This window comes from Alexandromys fortis, unplaced genomic scaffold (assembly GCF_014885135.2).
Source record: "Alexandromys fortis isolate MF-2015 unplaced genomic scaffold, M_Fortis_MF-2015_v1.1 scaffold_149, whole genome shotgun sequence".
Lineage (NCBI taxonomy): Eukaryota > Metazoa > Chordata > Mammalia > Rodentia > Cricetidae > Alexandromys > Alexandromys fortis.
This window is the reverse complement of record NW_026068025.1, coordinates 641,924-662,776: the sequence shown is the minus strand read 5'-3', so window position 1 is coordinate 662,776 and position 20,853 is coordinate 641,924. Positions and strand designations below refer to the sequence as shown.

General features: G+C 47.2%; 2 protein-coding genes across 5 annotated transcripts in view; one reads left to right on the top strand and one right to left on the bottom strand.

Annotated features, from left to right (window-relative positions):
• Positions 1-594: 594 nt before the first annotated feature.
• Positions 595-9,355, bottom strand: Jmjd4 (jumonji domain containing 4). Its single transcript, XM_050163674.1, has 6 exons — positions 8,933-9,355; positions 8,580-8,745; positions 6,429-6,563; positions 6,050-6,317; positions 5,180-5,326; positions 595-4,963 (listed from the first exon to the last, which is right to left on the bottom strand). Exons 1-6 carry the CDS (start codon positions 9,195-9,197, stop codon positions 4,664-4,666), a joined length of 1,281 nt encoding a protein of 426 aa, XP_050019631.1. The 5' UTR covers positions 9,198-9,355; the 3' UTR covers positions 595-4,663.
• Positions 9,356-9,391: 36 nt separating this feature from the next.
• Snap47 (synaptosome associated protein 47) overlaps positions 9,392-20,853 on the top strand; it is a 48,195-nt gene continuing 36,733 nt past the window's right edge. Inside the window, exons 1-3 of one of the 4 annotated variants that reach the window (XM_050163676.1) lie at positions 9,416-9,522; positions 11,901-12,083; positions 13,861-13,977. The gene's annotated coding sequence lies outside the window, so the exon portion shown is untranslated. Of the gene's footprint in view, positions 9,523-11,900; positions 12,084-13,860; positions 13,978-20,853 lie in introns of all 4 variants that reach the window. The other 3 variants (XM_050163678.1, XM_050163679.1, XM_050163677.1) reach the window with 3 other exon arrangements.

The window sequence follows — 20,853 nt, the reverse complement described above, 5'->3', positions numbered from 1 at the left end:
CCTCCAATAAAGCCGTACTTCTTGATCCTTCTACCAACTATAGACCAAGCATTCAAATACAAGAATCTATAAGGACCACCCATTCTCATTCAAACCACCACAGGTTAGAATGTGGTTTTTTTTTTGTTGTTGTTGTTGTTGTTTTTTGTTTTTTCGAGACAGGGTTTCTCTGTAGCTTTGGTGCCTGTCCCGGAACTAGCTCTTGTAGACCAAGATGGCCTCGAACTCCCAGAGATCCGCCTGCTTCTGCCTCCGCCTCCTGAGTGCTGGGATTAAAGGCTTGCGCCACCACCACCACCACCACCACCACCGCCACCACGTGCGCCGCCGCCACCACCGCCTGGCCTGTTTATTTCATTTTACATTTCCAGGTAACAGGAACTCAAACAGGGCAGGAACCTGGAGGCAGGAACTGAAAGCCATAGAGGAACACTGCTCACTGGCTTGCTCTTCTTAGCTTGTTTAGTTTGGTTTTTTAGACATTGTAGTTCTACCTGCCCAGGGTGGTACCTTCCCCAGTGGGGTGGTCTTCCCACCTCAATCATTAATCAAGATGTTCTACTGATTTGCCCATATGCCAATCTTAGGGAAGCATTTTCTTAATTATGATTCTTTATTCTGAGATATGTATACGTTGCATTAAGTTGATAAAAACTAAGCAGTACACAGAGCAATACAGTACTATAAAGTACTTTGGCATACAAACCTAAATTATACTTATGACAAAATGGAACGAACAGGTTAAGGTAATCTGTTCATAAGCTAATTTAATCATGGGTAAACTCTGGACCAAACTTTGCAAGTGGAATCAAGGTCTAAGCTTTTATTTAGAGCCCATTCCACCTGGTCCCTTTTCCTTTAGTGGGTTTAGGAGTTGATGTGGGAGTGTCCCTGTTCGGGCGCCATCTGTTGAAATAGGAGCGGCAGCAGGGCTGCGTCCCCAACACCCCGGCCGCTTGGCTAGCTTATGCCCGAAATAACAACACACAAACTGTATTCATTTAACTGCTTGGCCCATTTCTATCTAGCCTCTTCTAGGCTAACTCTCTCACCTGGACTAGCCCATTTCTAGTAATGTGTGTAAGCAACCCAAGGTGCGCTTACCGGGAAGATTCTAGCCTCTGTCCATCCTGGGAGAGTTGAGCATGGCGTCTCTGCCCCAGCAGAGCTGTCGGGTCTCTCCGGGAGCAGAGCAGAGTCTGACCTCACTTCCTCTTCCGCCCAGAATTCTATTCTGTTTTCTCCTCCCATCTATGTTCTAACCTATGGGCCAGCCAAGCAGTTTCTTTTATTGCTCAGCCAATGAAATCAACAGATTGATATAACACTCCCACATCACTTCCCCTTTTTCTGTTTAAACAAAAAAAAAGGCTTTAACTTTACATAGCAAAATTACATATAACAAAACAGTTATCAAGTAAAAATTACAATAATCTATATCATAACTAAGGAAAACTATAACTATAGCTAACTATTCTTAACTCCATCAAACAGTCCAGAAAGATACAATATTACCTAAGCAAATAAGAAATAAGCAAACTCTCAAACTCTAGAAATGACAGAGACATCTCGCTGCCTGGACAGTCACCCAAAGTTCCTCTGTACCGTTGGGGCATCCATCTTCGGCCTACAGGCCCATAGTTTCCAGCAGACATTTCCACAAAGCAGGAAATTTCAAAGGCAGTCATTATCTGCTTGTCCTGAAGAATGTCTTGCAGGCTCTCTCATGAATCAGGAACCCGAAAGATCATCTCACCTTTAGGCAAGTTCAGCAGTCCTCTCTCTGCAGGTTCTCTTTGTCCAGTTTATGCAGTAGTCCAGGCAAGAGCAGTTTCTTGCCCAAATGGCTATCAAACTCCATAAGGATCCTCTTCGATGCCCATCTTCTTCTTGAAGTAGATTGGTGCTGCCAGGAGCAGAGTGTCTCATTGTCATGAAAAGCCCTAAGTTGTTAAAACATTTAAAATGCCATATTCTATAATCTTTGAAAAATATGAAGAATGGCTATCTAAAATATATCTATGTACATCTAGAAAATCTTAACTAACATGACTACAAACTTAACTATTATTAATGATTATTCATTAACAACCTATATGCATTACAAAATTAACCTTAAATTTAAATCACTAAAGCAAAATCCATATCAATGTAAATTATTCATACCTATATCATCTCCCCCTTTAAATGTAAAAGAACATTTATAAACAATATTTGGGAATATGGGCGCAGATTTTTCTCTCCAAACTGCTTCCTGCTGAATGGGGGCGTCGTTAACTAGGTCTTTCATGGTATAACCTGTGTGCTAGTTTCATCTGTTGGCAGTTGAGCGAAGCAATTTTCTGAAGGTATTCACAGCAACCATTCAGGAGGGCGTGATCCATCATACCATATTGGAATAGAAGAAATGAACAGGGTCTCATCCTCTGTGAAAACAAAAAAAGAAACTCCTTTCCAAAGTATCATGTCCTTAGATCCAAATTTCAAAGTCAAGGCATCAAAATCCCTACGATGGATTAGTTCAGCAGCATTTATAAACAAATATCTTTTAGCATCTGTTGCTCCTTCCTCAGCAATAATCTATTAATTCTTAGATATTCATTTCAGCTAGGATTGGATGAAATTAATAAAAACTCAACCTAGAATTAAAACTTTTCCTTTTTTTTTTTTTTTCAGGGGAGGGTTTATCTCTTTAACAGCTCTGGCTGTCCTAGAAATCGCTTTGTAGACCAGGCTGGCCTCGAACTCAGAGATCTGCCTGCCTCTGCCTCGAGTGCTGGGATTATTAAAGGTGTGTGCCACCACCACCTGGCTCCTATCACAATTTATAAAGGACAGTAAGAGTCACAATAGAACTGTAACAATATACATAGGTTGTATGAATGTGGTCAAAATATTTGTTTTCATTTAATTAGTATTTCTGAATCACAGTTAGATAATGCTGACTAGAGGGAACAGAAGCCAGATCGGTGGGGAGAGGGTTACAGCTCTCTCCTTCATATGAAATCATTAGTGTTCTTACCTGCATTCTGCTCATTTTTCTCATTCCATCTCAACTGTTTAGAACATCCTTGCAGCCCACTCATCACCCTTAGTCAGATTCTGACCTGAGGAGTGGGGGCTTGTCTCCATTTCTCCAAATAGAGGTTGAACACTTTGGTCAATAGTTGGGGCTGGATCCAGGAGCACCACATTGCAGAGAGGAAGCCCTTCTTGAGATTAGATTCGGATGTGTCATTTCATTAACACTTTACACGTGTGGGGTAACTAGGTGGAGGATATTTATGTCAACAACGTTACGTCTTGTAAATAGCAGTGTCACAGTGGGAACAAGTGTCAGTAAACTAAGGCTGTACCCAGGGTGGTTGGGGAAACAGGAAGTTGCAAAGGCAAAATAAGGAGATTATTATATCACAAAAAAACTAAGTTTTGGCTGTAAGAGCCAGCAACAAGAGTGGTAATAGTCCAAGGCTGGACAGACAGCAACTGAGCACAGGGCCTTACACAAGCATCCAAGTGTGGCAGCCTTGGTGTAAGCAAGGGTTTTGGCAGTCTGTGAGGTAGACGAAGGGGCTCCTTCTCCCCCGACACTTCCTTCCACATTCACATGGATTCCAGGCTTCAGACGCAGGTCAACAGACTTGCACAGCAAGCACCTTTACCTGCCAAGCTGTGTAACACGTGCCCCCTCCTGGCTTGTTAATCTGACTGGGGACTTAACTATCATTTCTAGTTACGACGGTCATGGGAGGAAATAGTAGCTAGTGTCTGTCACACAAGGCCCAGGGTGTTAACTTTTTTTAATTTTGCAAATCTGGAGTATGCCCCATTAAGTTACTGGGCCACTTGTGTCTCCACATAGGAAAGGACCCAGGCGCTCAAAGGCAGAGCCTGGGCAAGCCTATGTGCTTGGTCACGTTTTGAGACTCCCTGGACAGTCTCAAAACCTGCTGGTAAAGACTCTGAAACAGGAGGTGTTGTTTATCTGGCAAAGAGCTTGAGGGCATAAATAAATAAATAAATAAATAAATAAATAAATAAATAATTTTTCTTCCCCTTTATTCTAAGACCAAGAGATATCCTCCTAGCCAGAGCTTCCGCAGCTCCCCAGTAGTCCGTGGGGCAGGCAGGGCAGAGATACAGGTGCCCCTGCCCCCATCCAAGTTCTTACACATACCTGGTCTGTAGAACCTGCAGCTCACAGGGTAAATTAATTAGCATTAGTGCCACTCCGCAGGGCACCACCAGTTGTGCCTTGAAGTCAGTGCTCTAAGCTTCAAGTGGCTCTTCCAAAAACATCTCCAGGAGGCCTTACCCAGAGTTCTAGGATCTCTAGGAGAGGCTAGAAGGCTCCAAGGAAACCTGGCTTCATAATCACTACTCAATTCAAGTTCTTGGCAGGCCATAGGCCAAATAGGTGAACATCCCTCTAGCCCCCATGAGTTAAACTCCCATTATGGCTGGACCTTCCTCAAGATTCAGGGCCTAGATGCTGGAAAACAGCACTTGATGGGCAAAACTATGTCTGCCCACCCTGCAGAACTGCACCTGCACAGCCTTGGGGCACATCCTAAGCCTCAAGGAAGGGTAGCTTGTACTTCAGAAGGGCCCCAGGGCAAGAGGCTGCCTCCGGAACTCTTCCTGCATCATGACCTGTGGAGCATTACAGGGCCTCAGCAGCAGCCACGCTGTCCTCCAGCTGCTGAAGCAGCTCCTCTGGCTGTGGGGAGAATGCGCTCGTGTCCACTCTTTGAAAGTCAGGATGTGCAACCACAGAGGCCAGCACATCTGCAAGGCGGCCAACATCAAATGCAGCCTGCTGCAGGCCCAGCCCGAGGCCTGTGCTGGCCCCTGTATCCCCCTTCAGTTCTTGCCTCAGGACCAGAAGCCTCTTTTCAGCGATGACCTTGAGAAAATGGTAAAATTCTTCAAAATTGATCCCCGTGCAGGCCTTCATGATGACCTGGGCCAAGAGGAAAAGGAAAGTAAGGCCTGGGAGTCACATCCAGACTCAGACTGCTCTGGTGCAAAGATCCCTCCCACACACCCAGGTGTCAGGGTTAAGACGGGACCCGGAGGCAAAGGGACAGAGCCAGGAGCGTGGCCAGTAGGGTCTGCATCATGAAGCCTGGCCCTGGCATCCGCACTGGCTGGCTCAGCCTGGGCTGGTTGACCCCACCTGGCAGTGGTGGTGCCAGTCAGGCATGGAGTCCTTCCACTCTCTGACCTCCTGCTGTACTGCCTGGAGTTCTTGCTGCAGGAAGCGCCACATGTGAGCCAGGTTGCAGCCATTGACCCAGTTGTGGTTGATGGAGATGGTGTCGTCCTGGAAGGCAGAGGAAAAGCTCCATGAGGCATCAGCAGGCATCACCTTTGGTGGGCAAATCAAATCCCGTTCCACGTCCACCAGGCTTGGTGCTTTCTGTGGGTGTGACACTTAACTGTCACCCTGACACAGTCTAGACTTATCTGAGAAGATAGTCTCAGTGAGGAACTGTCTACACTAGATTGGCCCGTGGGCGTGTCTGTGGGGAGCTTGTCTTCACTGATGTGGGAGGACCCAGCTCACTGTGGGTAGCACCACCATTCCCTAAGCAGAGGGTCCTGAACTGTGGAAGAGCAGAAAACTGAGCTGAGCACAAACGAGAAAGTAAACATGTATGCCTCTCTGTTCTTGACTGGCTGTGATGTGACTGGTGTCTGAAGTTCCTGTCTTGGCTTCCCCACAACCATGAACGTGGAATACACCCTTTCTCCCCTGAGTTGCTTGTGTCAGAGTACTTTGTCACAGCAGAGGTAGCAGACACCCAGCCTCGGAAGCCAGGAAATGCTGACCCCCATCTCATGATGGGGCTAACACGTCTGGATGAGAGCTGGAGGGTCCAAATTAGAACAGGGCAAGCGGATGAGCTAGCTCTCCGTGGTCTCACTGTGGCTTTCCTGCTGTGTCCAGCCTTTGCAGGGGAGTAGTACTGCTTTCTTTCTAGAGAGGTAGTTGGGGGTGTAGAGGAAGGGGGCCTGGCAGAAGCAGGGTCATGTGCAGTCTTACCAGGTTGTACACTTGATGGTGCCATCCGCTGGGCACAAAAATCATCTCACCAGCCTCCTGTATGACTTCAAGGGGTAGACTGCTGTGCTGCATCCTGGGATACAGGCGAGTGTCCAGGAGTTCGGGGGCAGTCACATCATAGGGCAGGTTACCATGGCAGTCACGAAGGGCCTCCTCCTGTCCTGGCGGGAAGAACAACCATTTCTTCCTCCCACAGATGTTCACTGACCAGCTGAAGGAGCGGAAGATGTCCGCATGGAAGGGAGACCTACAGCAAGGGCTTCTGGTTTGTCTTGTGGAGTCCTGTGTGGACCCTGGCTTTTTTGATAGGCCTCTAGGCAGATGCCCCAGATGGTCACACCTCCCACCTCATCTTTACCAGGTGCCCCTGGGCCCCGCATAGACAAAGCGGTAGTCATCCACATTGAGGACATCCCAGAACTCGTTCAGCCAGTCTGATGAGAAGTACACAGGCAGGGTGAATATATCTTCCAAGTCATCCACCAAGGAGTCTCTGAGGAAAGAACAGGAGCGGTATAGCGCTAATCTACTCTGTGCCCTATCCCAGCAGGCTCACCTGCGTCAAATTAGGCCACCCAAGATCACCCAGTCCTGGTGGACAGCTTGACTGCAGCAGATTCTGAGGACCTGAGCTGAACCTCAAGTTGCTCGGTTCAGAATGCTGAAGATAAAATGACTTTGGGGATACCGTGCTTAGGTACTCCACTGTGGCCGTGGTCACTGGGGCTTTGCACAAATGTTGAGCAGCATCCCAGTTCCTCCTTTTCTTCACCAATACCAGAGAGCTTAACACTACCTGGCAAATCCAGGCTACAGCCCTAGGTGTGAGAGCCTCAAAACCCACCACTGGGTCCCCAAACACTGGATCATATTAACATCAGCCTCAGAGAAGGCACAACTCCATCAACATCATGCTGGAAAAAGCATCCAGATTCATGTTCCTGTAACTCCCAATAAGAGACGGAGATAGGCAGAGCCCCATAACAAATTATCTGTAGGTTCAAACATCAGGATTGTCTGCTTTTGAGCACTCAGCAAACTATTAAACTCTGCTCAGGCATCACTTCCCCTGTGGCCTCCTCATTATGCAACTCCATGCCTCCTTCTGCCCTTATGGTTTCAGGGTCTTCCAGACAAAAGCACAGGCAAACATTGAATTTACATCAATGATCAATTTTCTAGCATAAATATGCCAGTATAATAGTTGGGAAATATTCATTACCTCCTCCACACAAAAAACAAAACAATCCAATGGAAATGTTTACCTAAAATCTCAAACTTAGACACACGACAGTATTAGGCCTGTGAGTCCATCTGCACCTGCTCAAACATTATACAGATCTAGGACCAGCGTCTGGTCACACTTTACCCAGCTCCTGCATAGGCCAGCAAGTAGAATGTCAGGGTAGCCAGAGGCTGGTGTTTCTTTTGCATCTGGTCAGTTGTGGAAATTGCAGGGGCCTGAATTCCATCCCACTCTACAGTCCTGAGCCTTATTTTGCACACAAGCGATACAGGAATTCAACTGTTCAGTGTGCCTTCTGCTGGGGTTCTGAACACAACCGTCTGTGCTTGTGAAAGTCAGAGAAAGCACGTGGTCCCAGGGCCACCATGGAGGGAGTGGTGGTGTTCTCAAAGTGAGCATCATGTGGGCTGGAGGTCTTAGGTACAGGCAAAACTCTGACAACGATCTTATGTACTGACTTGTCCAAGTTGGAAATACCATAAATTTAAAAATGTATTAACAGCATGTGTTTAGATGCTCAAGACCTTAGTATTAGCACTTCCAAAAATAAAAGGGCAGCAGTGTGCCTAAATGCACGGCCACTGTAGCATATCACAGCAACGGAGCATACTCTAGAGGCGTGATCATTTCAGTAGACCCATGGGCTGGGTGGGAGTATCGCTTCTCGATGCTGAGAGAGAACAAAGAGAGAAGGTAAGAGAAAAGGGATGGGGAAGAAACAGACCACGTGTGGCCAGCCTGGAAAAATAGCAAAATCCAAATCTCGAAGTTTACTAAACTCTCTGCACTCCTGCACCATCACGAAGTCAAAATCTCCTAAGTAAAACTGTCACAAGTTGATGTGTGAGAGAAGCAGAGGCTAATCAGGTGTTGAGCGCCTCTTTAAGGGATTCTCAGAATGGGGCAAGAGCGGTTGTAGAAAGGGCACTTGCTCTTTTGAGAACCTAGAATGGGCCAGGCAATGGCAAGAATCCCCAGAACAACCATGGAGTGGGTTCACGGAGAGGAGAGCCCCAGAGGATCTGAGAGGAACCTGCTCAGACATTATACAGAAGACGCCACCTGGACCCATTCAAAAAACACTTACTTTCCTCATGACAGTCCACTGGGCTGGGTGGTGACCTTTCCCAGGAAGCTCCCTCCCACCAGCTTTGAGACAGACTAGAACTTGCTGGAGAGGTAACCCCTCTGAGTGCAGGAGGAATGACCTAGAATGCTCTACCAAGGAGACCTGCACTCGCCGTTTAGGGACTGCCCCGTTACCTGCACAGGTGCCAGTCCTTGAGGTAGAGGCAGCCCCTCGGGGAGGAGCAGCCTCCTTGTATGTACTCCTTCCAGTAACTAATGTAGTCACGGAAGGGCATGTGCTCCTTGGGATTTGAATTGTACTCCCGCACTCCACAATTGGCAACCGGTACAACCACGTCTCCTGCAGCGAGAGGGTGGGCACAGAAGTGGCAGAGTCATCAGTGTAGTTCACCCCCTTGGGCTCCTGCCACCCTCTGGGCGAATTATCCAGATCCCACTCGTCTGTCCTGTCCAGGCCACCCTCCCATCCCGGGGTCTACGCCTCCCCATCTGCTCCGACTTCCCCAGGCAGGCCGCCGGCTCCCTACCATACTTCTGCAGCAGATAATCGAAGTCAGGCTTCCCCGCCAACGTCACCCAGCGCCGCCGGCTGCCCCAGCTCTCGGTGAAGGCGCTGGAAAACACGCAGGGCAGGTTAGGCAGCAGGAAGCCCTTCACGAAGTCGGCGTACGAGAAGGCGTCCGGCGACTGAATGAAGGTCACACTGCTGGGTGCAGGCCCCCCGCAGCCAGGGACTCGGCCCTCGAGGTCCCGGTAGTGCCGCTCGGCAAAGGTGCGAGTCTCCCGATCCATCCACCGGGGAACCTGACCCCAGAGGCCCAGCCCTCCTTCTCACTACACTCTAAATGGGGAATGGAGGCCGAGAACCCTAAGACCTGTTTGGAGCAGAATCCACAGTGGAAGAGCCCGGAACCAGATAACAGAGGTGCAGCCTTCCAGCAGGAACTCAAGCCTTGGCGCTCCCGGGATGTGCGCGTGCGCCCTACGCGGGCCCGCCCTCTCGCGCAGGCGCAGAGCGCTCGCCCGGTGGCGGACCTGCTTCCCAGCGGCTGGTGTCAGTGTTTGGTGGTCCAGTGGCGCTTGCCACTGCGTCTCCTGTGCGCTCCTCTTGTCTCAGGTGAGCGGTACTGCTAACGCGCAGCTAGGCAGTACTCGAGCCCGCCACTGAGACAGGAGATGGACATGAGTCCCAAACCTTAGGGGATGACGGAGTCCTGAAGAGATGGTGGGGTGCGAGCGGAGGGTGAGGATCCGCGGGGCGTGGTGAGGCTCCTGAGTCTCCGGGATAGGTCGAGGAATCTTTCCAAGGATTGTGTTGTTTACCTAGAGGTAGAACGGGAGAAAAGTGACTTTTGGGAGATTCTGAGGTCAGATAGAGAGGTGTGTGGATTAGGTCGGGCAAGAGTAGAAACAGGAGGCAGAGGATTGTTTGATATAATTCGCCCGTTGTGGACCTCACTGTGTTTCTTGTGGTCAAAGTGTAGTACTCTATTGCAGCTAGGTCATGGTAGGAGATGACAGCTCTTAGAGAAATACAAGTGGAGAGAAACATATCCACGCCAAGGCACGTGCTGCACGCCTTAATCCCAGCATTGGGGATGCTGAGGTGGAAAGATCCAAGGGTTCTTAGGACAGTATGAACCACAAACCAAGACTTGTCTCAAAAAGAAAAAAAAAAGCCAGAATATAATAACAACAACAATAAAACCCCAAGTCACCCAAAAATTCCATCTATGTGCAATCATTAAATCTTCTGGTATCAAGCCTGTTTTTCTAGGCATACATGAATTTGTACATTTGATTCCTGTTCCTCCCTCCTCCCGGAGTTTTCCTTCTTTTCCTACACTGGCAGTATGTTATATTTGGAAACATCTTTTTAGATCTTTAATCTACTTCTTGGTATACAGTTCTTAAAAGTCTTGGATTATTTGAGCTGATAAATGCCATTTTGCATATAAGTTGTCCAACACCATCCGACATCCTGTAGGTTGGATTCCAGGTGGAGCTGGTAACTAAAACATGAGCAGGACCAGAGAGTAGGGACTTTCAACCCAGCCCTTGGCCCCTAGGGCTAAAGTTTGAGTAGGTTATCAATGACCAGTGTTTAGTTAGCATTGCCCCTGTAATATTAAGTCCAGAAAATCCTTAGAGGACTCATTCAGAGGATCTTAGAGAGGGTGCCTAGGGAGCGCATGGGCAGGGTCTTCTCATACTTTGACCTCTTGCATCTTTTTATACCCTGTGTAATAAAACAGTAAATGTAAGTTAGTGTTTCTCTGAGTAATATGAGTTTCTGGGAGAAAGCCAACTCAAAGAGGGGTCTTTGGGACCCTCTTTATAGGTACTGGTCATCAGAGGTGGCACAGCCTGAGCTTGCATCTGTACTGAAGTAGGGACATCTTGGGAGATTGAGCCCCCACCCTTGGGATCTGATGCCATCTTGAGGCAGACATTGTCATAGCTGAACTGAATTGAAGGACCTTCTGGTGTCCACTGCTGACAGTTTTAGGGTCCCAGAATTCAGGGCTATGATGTGAGACTAAATGTAAAATAAGTGGTTTGTTTTTTCCATAAAAGTATGAAAAACCCAAGTAGGAATTGCTTCTTTTCCTGCGTATCTGAGACCAGTGTCCCGAGAAAGAGGTCAGGGCCAGCAGGTGTGTTTGCTGTCAAGAGTTCTGGGGCAGCACAGCCCCTAACACAGTGACTGGGACATGGGCTCCTGACCCCTATTTAGTTAGTGTTGTAATTCTGGTCTTCAGTGGTGGCCTCCGGGTGTCAGTAACACCGTCGGATATGTGAGGCCTGGAGAGAGGCCTGGAACACAGGTGTGTGTCCATGAAGTTACCTCCCTACCCCCAGCTGGGAACCGCTGGTGATGCACATCCTCTGCCCACACAGACCTATGGAAACTACGCATCCTGGGCAGAGCCACCCCAGAGGAAAACAGGAAAGGACTGGAGTTGGCACCCCGAGGAGATGAGGTGGAAATAGTGGATGGTCTCATTTCTCTCTGGATGTCTGCAGCATGCCCTGCAGCTAGGCCCTGGCGTTTGAAACATCCTCAGAAGCATGGCTGAGCCTCCCGGGGTGGAGATGGGAACTTGTGAGGGAGTGGAAAGAGGGTCTGCCTTGGAGCAGGAGGGGAGCAGGAGGGCAGGTAATGGAAAAAGCCAGTCTTGCCGCCCCCGCTCGGACACACTGCCCCACTGTTCTCCCTCTCGGCCCCGGAGTGGAAGGTGTGCAGAACGTTGCGTGTTCGTTACTTTGGAAATTAACTAAAAATAGGCTGTTTACTCGCTATTGAGTTCTACTCAAGGGCACATGTGTGATGCAAATGCTGAAAGAGACCCATTGTGCCCACCCCAGTGTGTTAGGCGTCAATAGTCAAGTGACGTGGGCCTAGCCCCCAAGAACATCACTTATGTGAATTAGCTTGACACCCAGGGGGTGCCTGCCATGACTTCCCATGGTGATTGTGCCTCTTACATTCAGGGTCCACACAGGACTCCTACTCTACCTGTACTGGTGGAGGCAAGTTACACCAAACAAAGAATTCAGGAACAGAGCATCTCTGGAAGCCCTCTCAGTATGTGACCAGGTGCCCACGGAGTGCACAAGGCTTCTGTGAAGGTCACCTTCAGTGCACAGAGCGAGTTACCTTGGGAAATCTCTCAGGTATGGGAGTTCTGTGGTTGTGGTGGGCATGAGGAAGGGGAAAGGTGCCATTTAAGCAGCAGAAGCTTTAAGATGAAGAACAATTGAGAGTCGGGTGGAGCGGAAGGGGCAGTAGAATGAAGCCCCATTTGACGGTCGGAGCTGGACTTGCGAGGTGGTGTTTTCTGCGATTTGTTTTGCAGTACTCTTCCTCACTCTCCCAGAACTCAGAGCCCCCCATATGCCTAGCAGGTGCTTTACCCTTCGGGAGCCAGTATTCAGAAGAGTTTTCAACGGAAGCCCGCCGTTTTCTCATTCTGTTTCCTAACTGGTTGGTGGTGAATGAGGGGCAGGAGGGAGTGAGAAGGTCCCGGAGGGGCTGTGTCGATGGAGGATGACACTACACTCGAGAGGGTGTCACTGTGGAGAACTGTCAGTGCTGACAGATGGGGGTCACAACCTGTATCCCAAGCCAGGTCTGAATAGAGCCAGATTAAAAGTGAAAAGTACAGAAAGAAAATTTATTCAATGTGGCCACATTGGGACAGATGATCTAGTGAACCTCCAATCTGGAGTGAATCTGGAGTGAGATTAAATAGAAGGCTGAAGATTTGCCTATTTAAGCAACACAGGTGTGGCCCCATCATTAACCCATCCTTGACTGGACTTCAGTCTCCTGTAAGGTGGTCTAACAAGTTGTTAGACTCACGTGAACCCTCTTTCTAGGAGACAAGTTCCCTCTGGCTAGTGCTCTTTTCCTTTTCCCAGCTTGAGATTCCTGGGGAGATTCCCATCTCTTTGGGTCCATTGTTTCAATACTCTGATAGTCAGATTGAGAGACACAATTGTCTCTTTAAAATATGTTCGTTTTTTGCCAGCCTGTTACATTAGGATTTGCTTATGGGTTTAGGAGGATGAGGAAGGCATAGATCCAGAAAGACTCTTTGTTCCAACACAGCTTCTGTTAAAAGACGAACCACATAGCCAGTACCTAGTAGAGTATGAGGTACCCAACAGATGAGCAAACATCCAGCTGGGCTGGTTGGAGAAGCCTGTTAGGTGTGTCATAAAAATGCTCAGCACCAACCAGAAGCCTGAGTTGAGCCTTGAGAGGTCATGGGTTGATAGATGTGGGTGGGTGAAGGCAGCCTTGTCACAGTCCTCTTACACTTTGTGTCTCGTACTGGCGGCAGTAACTGGAGGGGGGTGATGGCATCTGAGAGGGGGGGTGGTGTGTGTTTGAACTTGGAGGTTTTTATTGTTTTTTTTGGTTTTTCAAGACAGGGTTTCTCTGTAGTCTTGGTCATCCTGTAACTCACTCAGCAGACCAGGCTGGCCTTGAACTCAGAGATCTGCCTGCCTCTGCCTCCCTAAAGATGTACACCATCACCGCTCAGCTTAACTGGGAGATTTTTAATAGGCTTGTGAACTGATGACTTTGTCAAGGGGAATTCCTGGAGAGAAGTTCTGTCTGATTAAAACTACAGGGATGCGGAGAGGTTGGAAAGCTGCCAGGAGCTGATTAGCTTATCTTGGGCCCACTTTAGCCACCTGAGTTGCTAGCTGTTCCTTGTCCACCTCTGTATCAGTAGTATCCCGTGACTAATAGGTTAAAAACCTTTGGCATCTAGTAACTTAGCAGGCCACTAGCTTCTACTGTCTACAAGCTAAGCCTGTCATCAGATAGCATCTGTGGCCCATAGAAAAGCTTTGTCCACCTTGCTGTAAAGGCCCGTCTGATAAACTCACCAAAGAGTTTTACACTTGCTTCATTTATGGCTGTCGTTATTCTGTAAAGCTACAAAGCTTCATGAAACTGCTTTCACTTTGGAACGTGGAATTTGGAGCGACCTAAATCTGTGTTGCGGGACCATGGTCACTCAGATGGCTCCAGAAGAAGCATTTGTTATTTGAGGTGAGAGCTCTGCCTTTTGTGCTACAAATGGGATTGCCATGACCTGTAGTCCGTGTCCAGTTGCCAGAGTTCTGTAGATGAAGCTTATTGGAGTAGCCATGCCTCTTGGTTGATGTGTCACCGTGGTGGTGACTAAGATTCGTGGTGTCTAGGCCTGAAGTACTTACTTACCACATGGTCCTCACGCCGGGTTGGTAGACCTGCTGCAAAGAAGAGTGAAATCAGTGATGCTGAGGAGGACGGGGTGGGTGGAGGACCCTGTGCAGAATCTGGCTTCAAGGAGAGTAGGAGCCCCTTCTTGAGGACTCTGGGTGATGTCAGACTAGGCAAGGTCATAGGGTCTAAACACGCGTGGGCAGCTTCTGCTGCATGGGTAGGAACACTTTTCTCCTTTCTGCCCTTCCACTTAATAACTGTTTATTTTGGCTTTCTGGAAAAGACATCCTGGAAATCTGTGGTAGGGAAAGTTTTGGCCACATGCTTCTCCTTTGAAATTTGTCACATATGGGTACAGTGGTCATACTTATTATCTGTAATATCATGACAAGTGCTTGCTGTCTCCTCTCAACTCTTGGTTCTCTGTTGTTTTTCTCTTTGAATTTTAGAATGACCTAGAGCTGGTATTGACCTGAGGTCTTTTAGTTATTTTACCAGAGGGTAAACAGAGGTCCAGAAGGTGAGGTAACTTTTCCCGAGTCGTAAAGCTGTGGTGGAACTGGAGGAGCTGCAGCTGGGACCATGGCAAGCTTCCTCTGCTGCCCCGCTGCTAGGCCTGGGGATTTTCTGGGGAGTGTACAGATAATTTCACTGCCTACTCTTGCTCTGTGCAGGAGCAACCTTGTGGAGCAGGTGATTGTTTATACAAACTTTTTGTGGTGTCTAGCAGTGTGGCAGTGTGTTGTCCCATTTCCTGATTTTTATTTCTATTAATTCCTAATATGATTCCTAAAATCCTGGGCAATGAAGTGCCTTCTGCTGGTAGGTAGCCCCTAGGTAATTTCAGGGTGGGACGGTCATAGGAAGATGAGGGCAGAAGCATCAGAGGAGGGGGACTTCAGTCTTATCCCCAGACCCCAAAGAAGGAAGAGGGTCTGACAGCTGAGCAGATGAGCCGTGGCTGGTAGTTGAATCAGTCACACCCATGGAATGAAGCCTCTGTGGGTAGACTGCCACATAGTAGACTTCCTCGGAGCTGAACACTTGGAAGTTCCAGGGAGGGCAAGGCAGCCTTACTCAATCTTCCTACCTGGCCCTGTGTGTTTCTTCATCTGCATTCATTTTAATGCCTTTTATAATCCAATAGTAAATGTTAGTGTTTCTCTGTCTTCTGTGAGCTGTTTGAGAAAATGAATCCAGTCTGAGAAGATGGTGAGCCCTGACATATGGACAGTGGGTCAGATGTAGCCTGGGTTTGAGGTTGGCATCTGGAGTGAAGGCCATCTTAGGGACAGACTTGTCTTCAAGTAGACAAGGTTGCAGTGAAAATGGATTGCAGAAACACAGCTAGTGTTCGCTTTAGAACCAATTCCTGGGTGCTGTGTAAGGAGACATCACACACACATGTGTTTGCAGAAGTGATAGCAATGTAGGAGAAACTGGATTTGGGTTTTTTCCTTATGTGGATCCAGTCATTGAATAAGTCATTGTCTGTGAGCAATGGGAAACCCTTTCCAGCCAGAAACGAGACAAGGCTGTCTTCAGAAGCTGAGTGGTGTTCCCTTGGCCTTGGAAACCGTGAGTGGGCTGAACTAGCTCCCCTAATTCTGAGAAGCGCATGTCAGTACTTTTTAAAGCTATTATTTTGTGTTGGGGGAGTTTTACCTGAATGTATGTACACCACTTGGATGCAATACCCTTGGAGGACAGAAGATGGCATCAGATCCCCCCCCACAGGAGTTATAAATAGTTGTGAGCCACTATGTGGGTGCTGAGAATCAAACCTGGGTCATCTGGAAGAGCAGCTAGTCTTAAACAGCTGAGCCATTGCTCCATCCCCACCAGTGACTTTCAAGGGTTCAGAGGTCACTTGAATGGCTTGGAGGTGCTCTAGCCTGTGACCACTCGTTGTCCTGGAGTATAGGCTGTTCTGCTGAGGCATGAAGGTGTCAGCACTTGCTCCCTGTTTCTCCAGGCTCAGGTATGGGCTTCCTAGTTCAGGGACCTGTTGCCTATGACTCAGTGTGGCATATCCAAGCAGAAGACACTGACACTGGTGTGGCCTTGGTATGCTAGGGAGGAGCTCATAATGCAGACTTGTCTGCTGAACCCCTCCCTCAGGAAGACAAAGCAGCCTTCTCTACAGAAGGAAGTGTCTCCTGCAGCTGAGAAAATCTCCCCCACTTTTCCAGTGACATCAGGCTGTAAACTTCCTGGCTGTTTCTCATGGAGCTTTCCTGATGTAAGAGTTTGAGGTGTTTTGTTTGTTTTTAATGTGGTGGTTCCCCTGGTCTGGCCAAGGACAGGTTGTTAGGAGGCCTGTCAGGCCCCACATAGGACCTGGTTGTCCTCTGCAACCTGGGGTTGTCTACGAAATCCTTTTCTAAGTGACTTTTAGGTGTCTTCTTCTCTCCCACCTGTGATGGCGACAAAGAGCTGGTTTGGCAGCTTCCTTCAGGTACTGTCCTAGCTTCAGGCTGTGATTTCTGGTGTGTAGCAGTGACTTGGGGGAACCATAGCCACACAGTGGAAAATTCGGGTCTGCTCTTGCGGCTGTCATGGAGGAAATGTCTAGGATATGTTTGTGAAGAGCTCGAGCCAGGTTATTAGAGAAGACAGATCTACATCTTGTTTTTACCTGGTGCTTTCATTTTGTGTGCATTCAGGGTGACACGAAGAAAGTGTCCTTTCTTCCTCTGCCCCTGTCCCTGTTGTCTGCCTGTTGCTGTGCATAGGATGTGTTGTCTGAGGGTGACTACCAGATGGTAAAGCCAAGGCCAGGAAGCAGGTTTTTGGTATCTTCCTCATGCGGCGACCCTTTAGTACAGTTGCTCTTGTTATGGTGGTGACCCCAACCATAAAATTATTTCCTTGCTATTTCATAACTGTGGTTTTGATACTGTTGTGAAAATATCTGGTATATAGGTTGAGAACCACTGCCCTAGAGGTTCTAGGAAAGATGGATTCAAGACTCAGGGGTAGACTCCTCCCACCCCTGATGGGTAGCTTCCATGTCAGTCTGGTATATTTGGTTTGTTTCATACAGTGCTTGGTGAAGGCTGCCATCAGTACAGGATGGGCCTCCACCATGCCACGGTGTCCCAGCTGAACCAAAAAGCGAAGACCCATCACAAGGAAGTCACTGAGCCAGAACCTTGAATAGGATATGGTCTGCTGTTCTCCAAGAGCATCCAGTCAAACAAACAAGATGTGTCATTTTGTGTCCTTGTCTGCTACTTGGAGTCCCCCTGCTTGATCCAGAAATTGTGAGTAGGCGAGGAGAAGTCATAGTGTTGGCAGTCCTGAGCCTTGAGTGCCCAAGGCCTAGGGGGGGCTGTACTATGCGGTACATCCAGAGGCTTTTCATTCCCAGCTCTGGGAATAGGGAACTGTTTTCCTATTATACCTAGACTGTGGCTTTACTTACTCAAGTTGAAGGTTTGTTGCTTGGGGCTTTCCCAGTGGGCCCAATACATGGCAGCTATTGTGATCCCTGACTGCTACTGCGTGTGGTACAGGTCTTGAATGGGCCTCAGATATTGGGATGCTGTGCTCCAAAAGCAGTTTGTGCTATGTTCTAAGGCATAGAGTGCTGGGCCTTGAGAGGCCAGTGTCACAACTTTCATTCCTGGCATTTGGAATTCTTGGCAGCTCCTCTTGAGTGATTAAAGCCTGCAGGCTCTTTGTCTTCAGCTGCTCTCAGGCGGTCATTTTACACCTCTGCTCCCCAGCACAATCTCGGGAACTCCTTCCTTAACTTCCTGCTGTTGCTGCCTTTGCCATTGGTACCACTTTCCTCTCTCTTACCAGCTCAGCTGACTCCGCTAGGAAAAGTAAGAGAAACAGACCAGTGAGACCACTCAGCAGATAAACCTGCTTAGTGCTAAATCTGACGACCTGAATTGATTTCCCCCAGGAATCACATGGTGGAAGGAGAGAACCAACTCCTTTAAGATGTCCTCTGACCTATACATTCATGCCTTGACATGTGTGTATTCAGGTACAGTCAGGTGTGGTTGCATCTCTCATTTAGCCACCAATCAAACTAAGGACACTTGCAAACCTCCTCTGCATTAGTGGCCTCCAGAGGGACCTCCCGGGCAGGAACTGCCCCATGTGACTCTGCACCCCTTGTTCTTAGTGTGTGCTTTTACATTTCCCTCAGGCTGCTGTCCCCTTTGTTTGCTTGTTTTTTACAAAATAATGGAATTCTGTCCTGTGAAATTTGTTGGCAGTAGCCACCAATGGGAGAGCTGGTTCGTCTAATACTCCTGTTTCTAGTTGGGCTGCTCTCCTTAGCATCCCACCAGACATGTAAGGGTTACATTTCCCTATTGCCCGACAGCACTTAGCATCCTTAGCCTCCACCACAGACACTAGGGGTTGAGCCTAAGGCTTCACATGTGCTAGGCAAGCGCTCTACTCCTGAAGGATGTCCTTACTTTTGAAGGATGTTTCTAGAACCTCTTTATTCTTTCGATAATAGCCATACTTACTGGAGTGATACAGTCAGTGGGCAAACTTTCACATAGTTGGTCACTTGTATAATTTGTGTACAACATTCATTCATATTTTAACCCTTGTTAATTGCAATTTTGTTGTTTTTAAGATCATTATATATTTTGGATTTTAATCGATTTAAAGATTTATTTGGTTATGTGTGTTAATGTTTTCCTGTGTGTATGCACATCATGTACTTGTAGTGCTCAAGAAGGCCAGAAGAGGGCGTTGGATCCCCTGGGACTAGCATTTATAGCCAGTTGTGACCTGCCATGTGTGTACTGGGAATCAAACCCAAGGCCTCTGGAAGAGCAGCAAGTGCCCTTAACCGCAGAGCCATCTCTCTAGCCCTGGGGGATATTAATCTTTTTAAAATTGGTATGCATTGTTGCCAGGCAGTGGTGGTGCACACCTTTAATCCAGCACTCAGGAGACAAGTGAATCTCTGTGAGTTCAAGGCCAGCCTGAACTCAGAGCAAGTTCCAGGACTGTCAGGGCTACACAGGGAAACTGTCTCAAAACAACAACAGCAAATTGCATACATGTGTAAAATACTGAACTTCATGGTTATGTTTTCATATATTCATATAATGTACTTTTTCCTGGTGACAGTCATTTTGACTGGGATGAGATGAGTCTCAGTAGAGTTGGTTTGCATCTCCTCTTCCCTCCCTTCTTCTTCCCTCCCCCCTTGTTATTTTGGGTTTTTTTCCTCTTCTCATTTTTCAGACAGCTATTCACATGACCCAGGAAGACCTCAAACCATGTAGTTGAGGATGATCTTGAACTTTTCACCTCCTAAGTGCTTGGATTACAGGTGTATTTACTACACCCAACTTGATTTGCATTTTCTTGGTAGCTAAAGATGTTGGGCATTTTTTATATATGTTTATTGACTTTGCACACTTTTTAAAAAATTAGTATTATTTTTCCTGTTTATTTTTTATTACTGTTTGAGGCAAGTTCTCTGTATTTATGCCATGCTCTCATCCCTCCTGCCTCAGCTTTCCAAGTCTTGGGATTGCAGGTGTGTGGTTCTGCATCAGGCTGATTTTCACTATATTTTTAAAAAGTTTTTATGGCCCTGTTTATCAGGGAATAGGTGCCCAATTTTCTTTTGTTGTTGTATCTTTGTGAGGTTTTGATAGTCCTTGACCTGATAAAAAGGATTTTACAATGTTCTTTCTTATTCAATATTTTTTAATTTTTGAGAATTTGATTATTTATTCTCTAAATGCTTTGTGGAACTCAGTCAAAAAAAATCATCATGCCCTTGATTTTTTTTTTTTTTTAAGACAGGGTCTCACTATGTAACCTTGGCTGGTCTAGAGCTTGCTATGTTTATGGGAGACTTTTAACTACGGTTTCCATTTTATTTCTTATTACTGGTATGTTTAAATTTTCTGTTTCTTTTTTATTTAGTCTGGGTAGGTAGAATATGTCTAAAATTTGTTAATTTCTTTTAGATTTTCCAGTTTGTTAATCATGTAATTTTTTTCTTGTAGTTTCTTTTTTAAAGAGCAGATTTTATTTTTATTTATGTGTTTGTGCATATGCCACAAGAGAACAGTGACCACAGAGTCCAGAAGAGGGCATCAGATTCTCCGGAGCTGGAGTTACAGGTGGTTATGGACCACCCAGTGTGAGTGCGGGGAGCCAGGCTGCTGTTCAAGTGCTCTTAATCCTGAGCCATCTCTCTAGCCTGTCAGAGTAGTTTATTTTCTTTCCTTATTTTTTTTCTCCCTTTGGTTTTTCCAGACAGTGTTTCTCTGTGCAGGCCTGACTGTCCTGGACCTCGATCTGTAGACCAGGCTGGGCTTGAACTCAGAGATCCACTACCTCTGCCTTCTGAGTGCTGGGGTTTGCACCACCACACATGGCTTCAGCTCTGATTTTGCTTAGTTGGGTCTTTTTTCTTGGTTAGTCTAGCTAAAGATTTATTACTCTTTGTCTGTTCAGAAAACAAAGTCCTTTATTAATCTCTTTGTATTTTTTATTTTAAAATTTTATTTTGTTATTATTGGTATGTCTCTCTGTGTATGTGTGTCTGTACATGTGTGTACATGTACATGTGCATGCGTGCCGCTCTTTGTGTGTGGAGGCCACATGACAATTTTTGGCGCACTTCCACCACTTGGGCATATCCTATGAATTTTAATACAGGGTGTTTTTACCTTTATTTCAAGATCCCCCACCTTTTTTTTTTTTTTTTTTTTTTTT

What these genes read in the sequence shown, in the direction of transcription:
- Jmjd4 (XM_050163674.1), bottom strand. Translation starts at nt 9,197, where the DNA reads ATGGATCGGGAGACTCGCACCTTTGCCGAGCGGCACTACCGGGACCTC. An exon ending in GCGGGGCCCAGGGGCACCTG is followed by an intron (nt 6,318 to 6,428) that starts GTAAAGATGAGG and finishes CCCTTGCTGTAG; the next exon opens with GTCTCCCTTCCATGCGGACA. An exon ending in ACTGGCACCACCACTGCCAG is followed by an intron (nt 4,964 to 5,179) that starts GTGGGGTCAACC and finishes CTCTTGGCCCAG; the next exon opens with GTCATCATGAAGGCCTGCAC.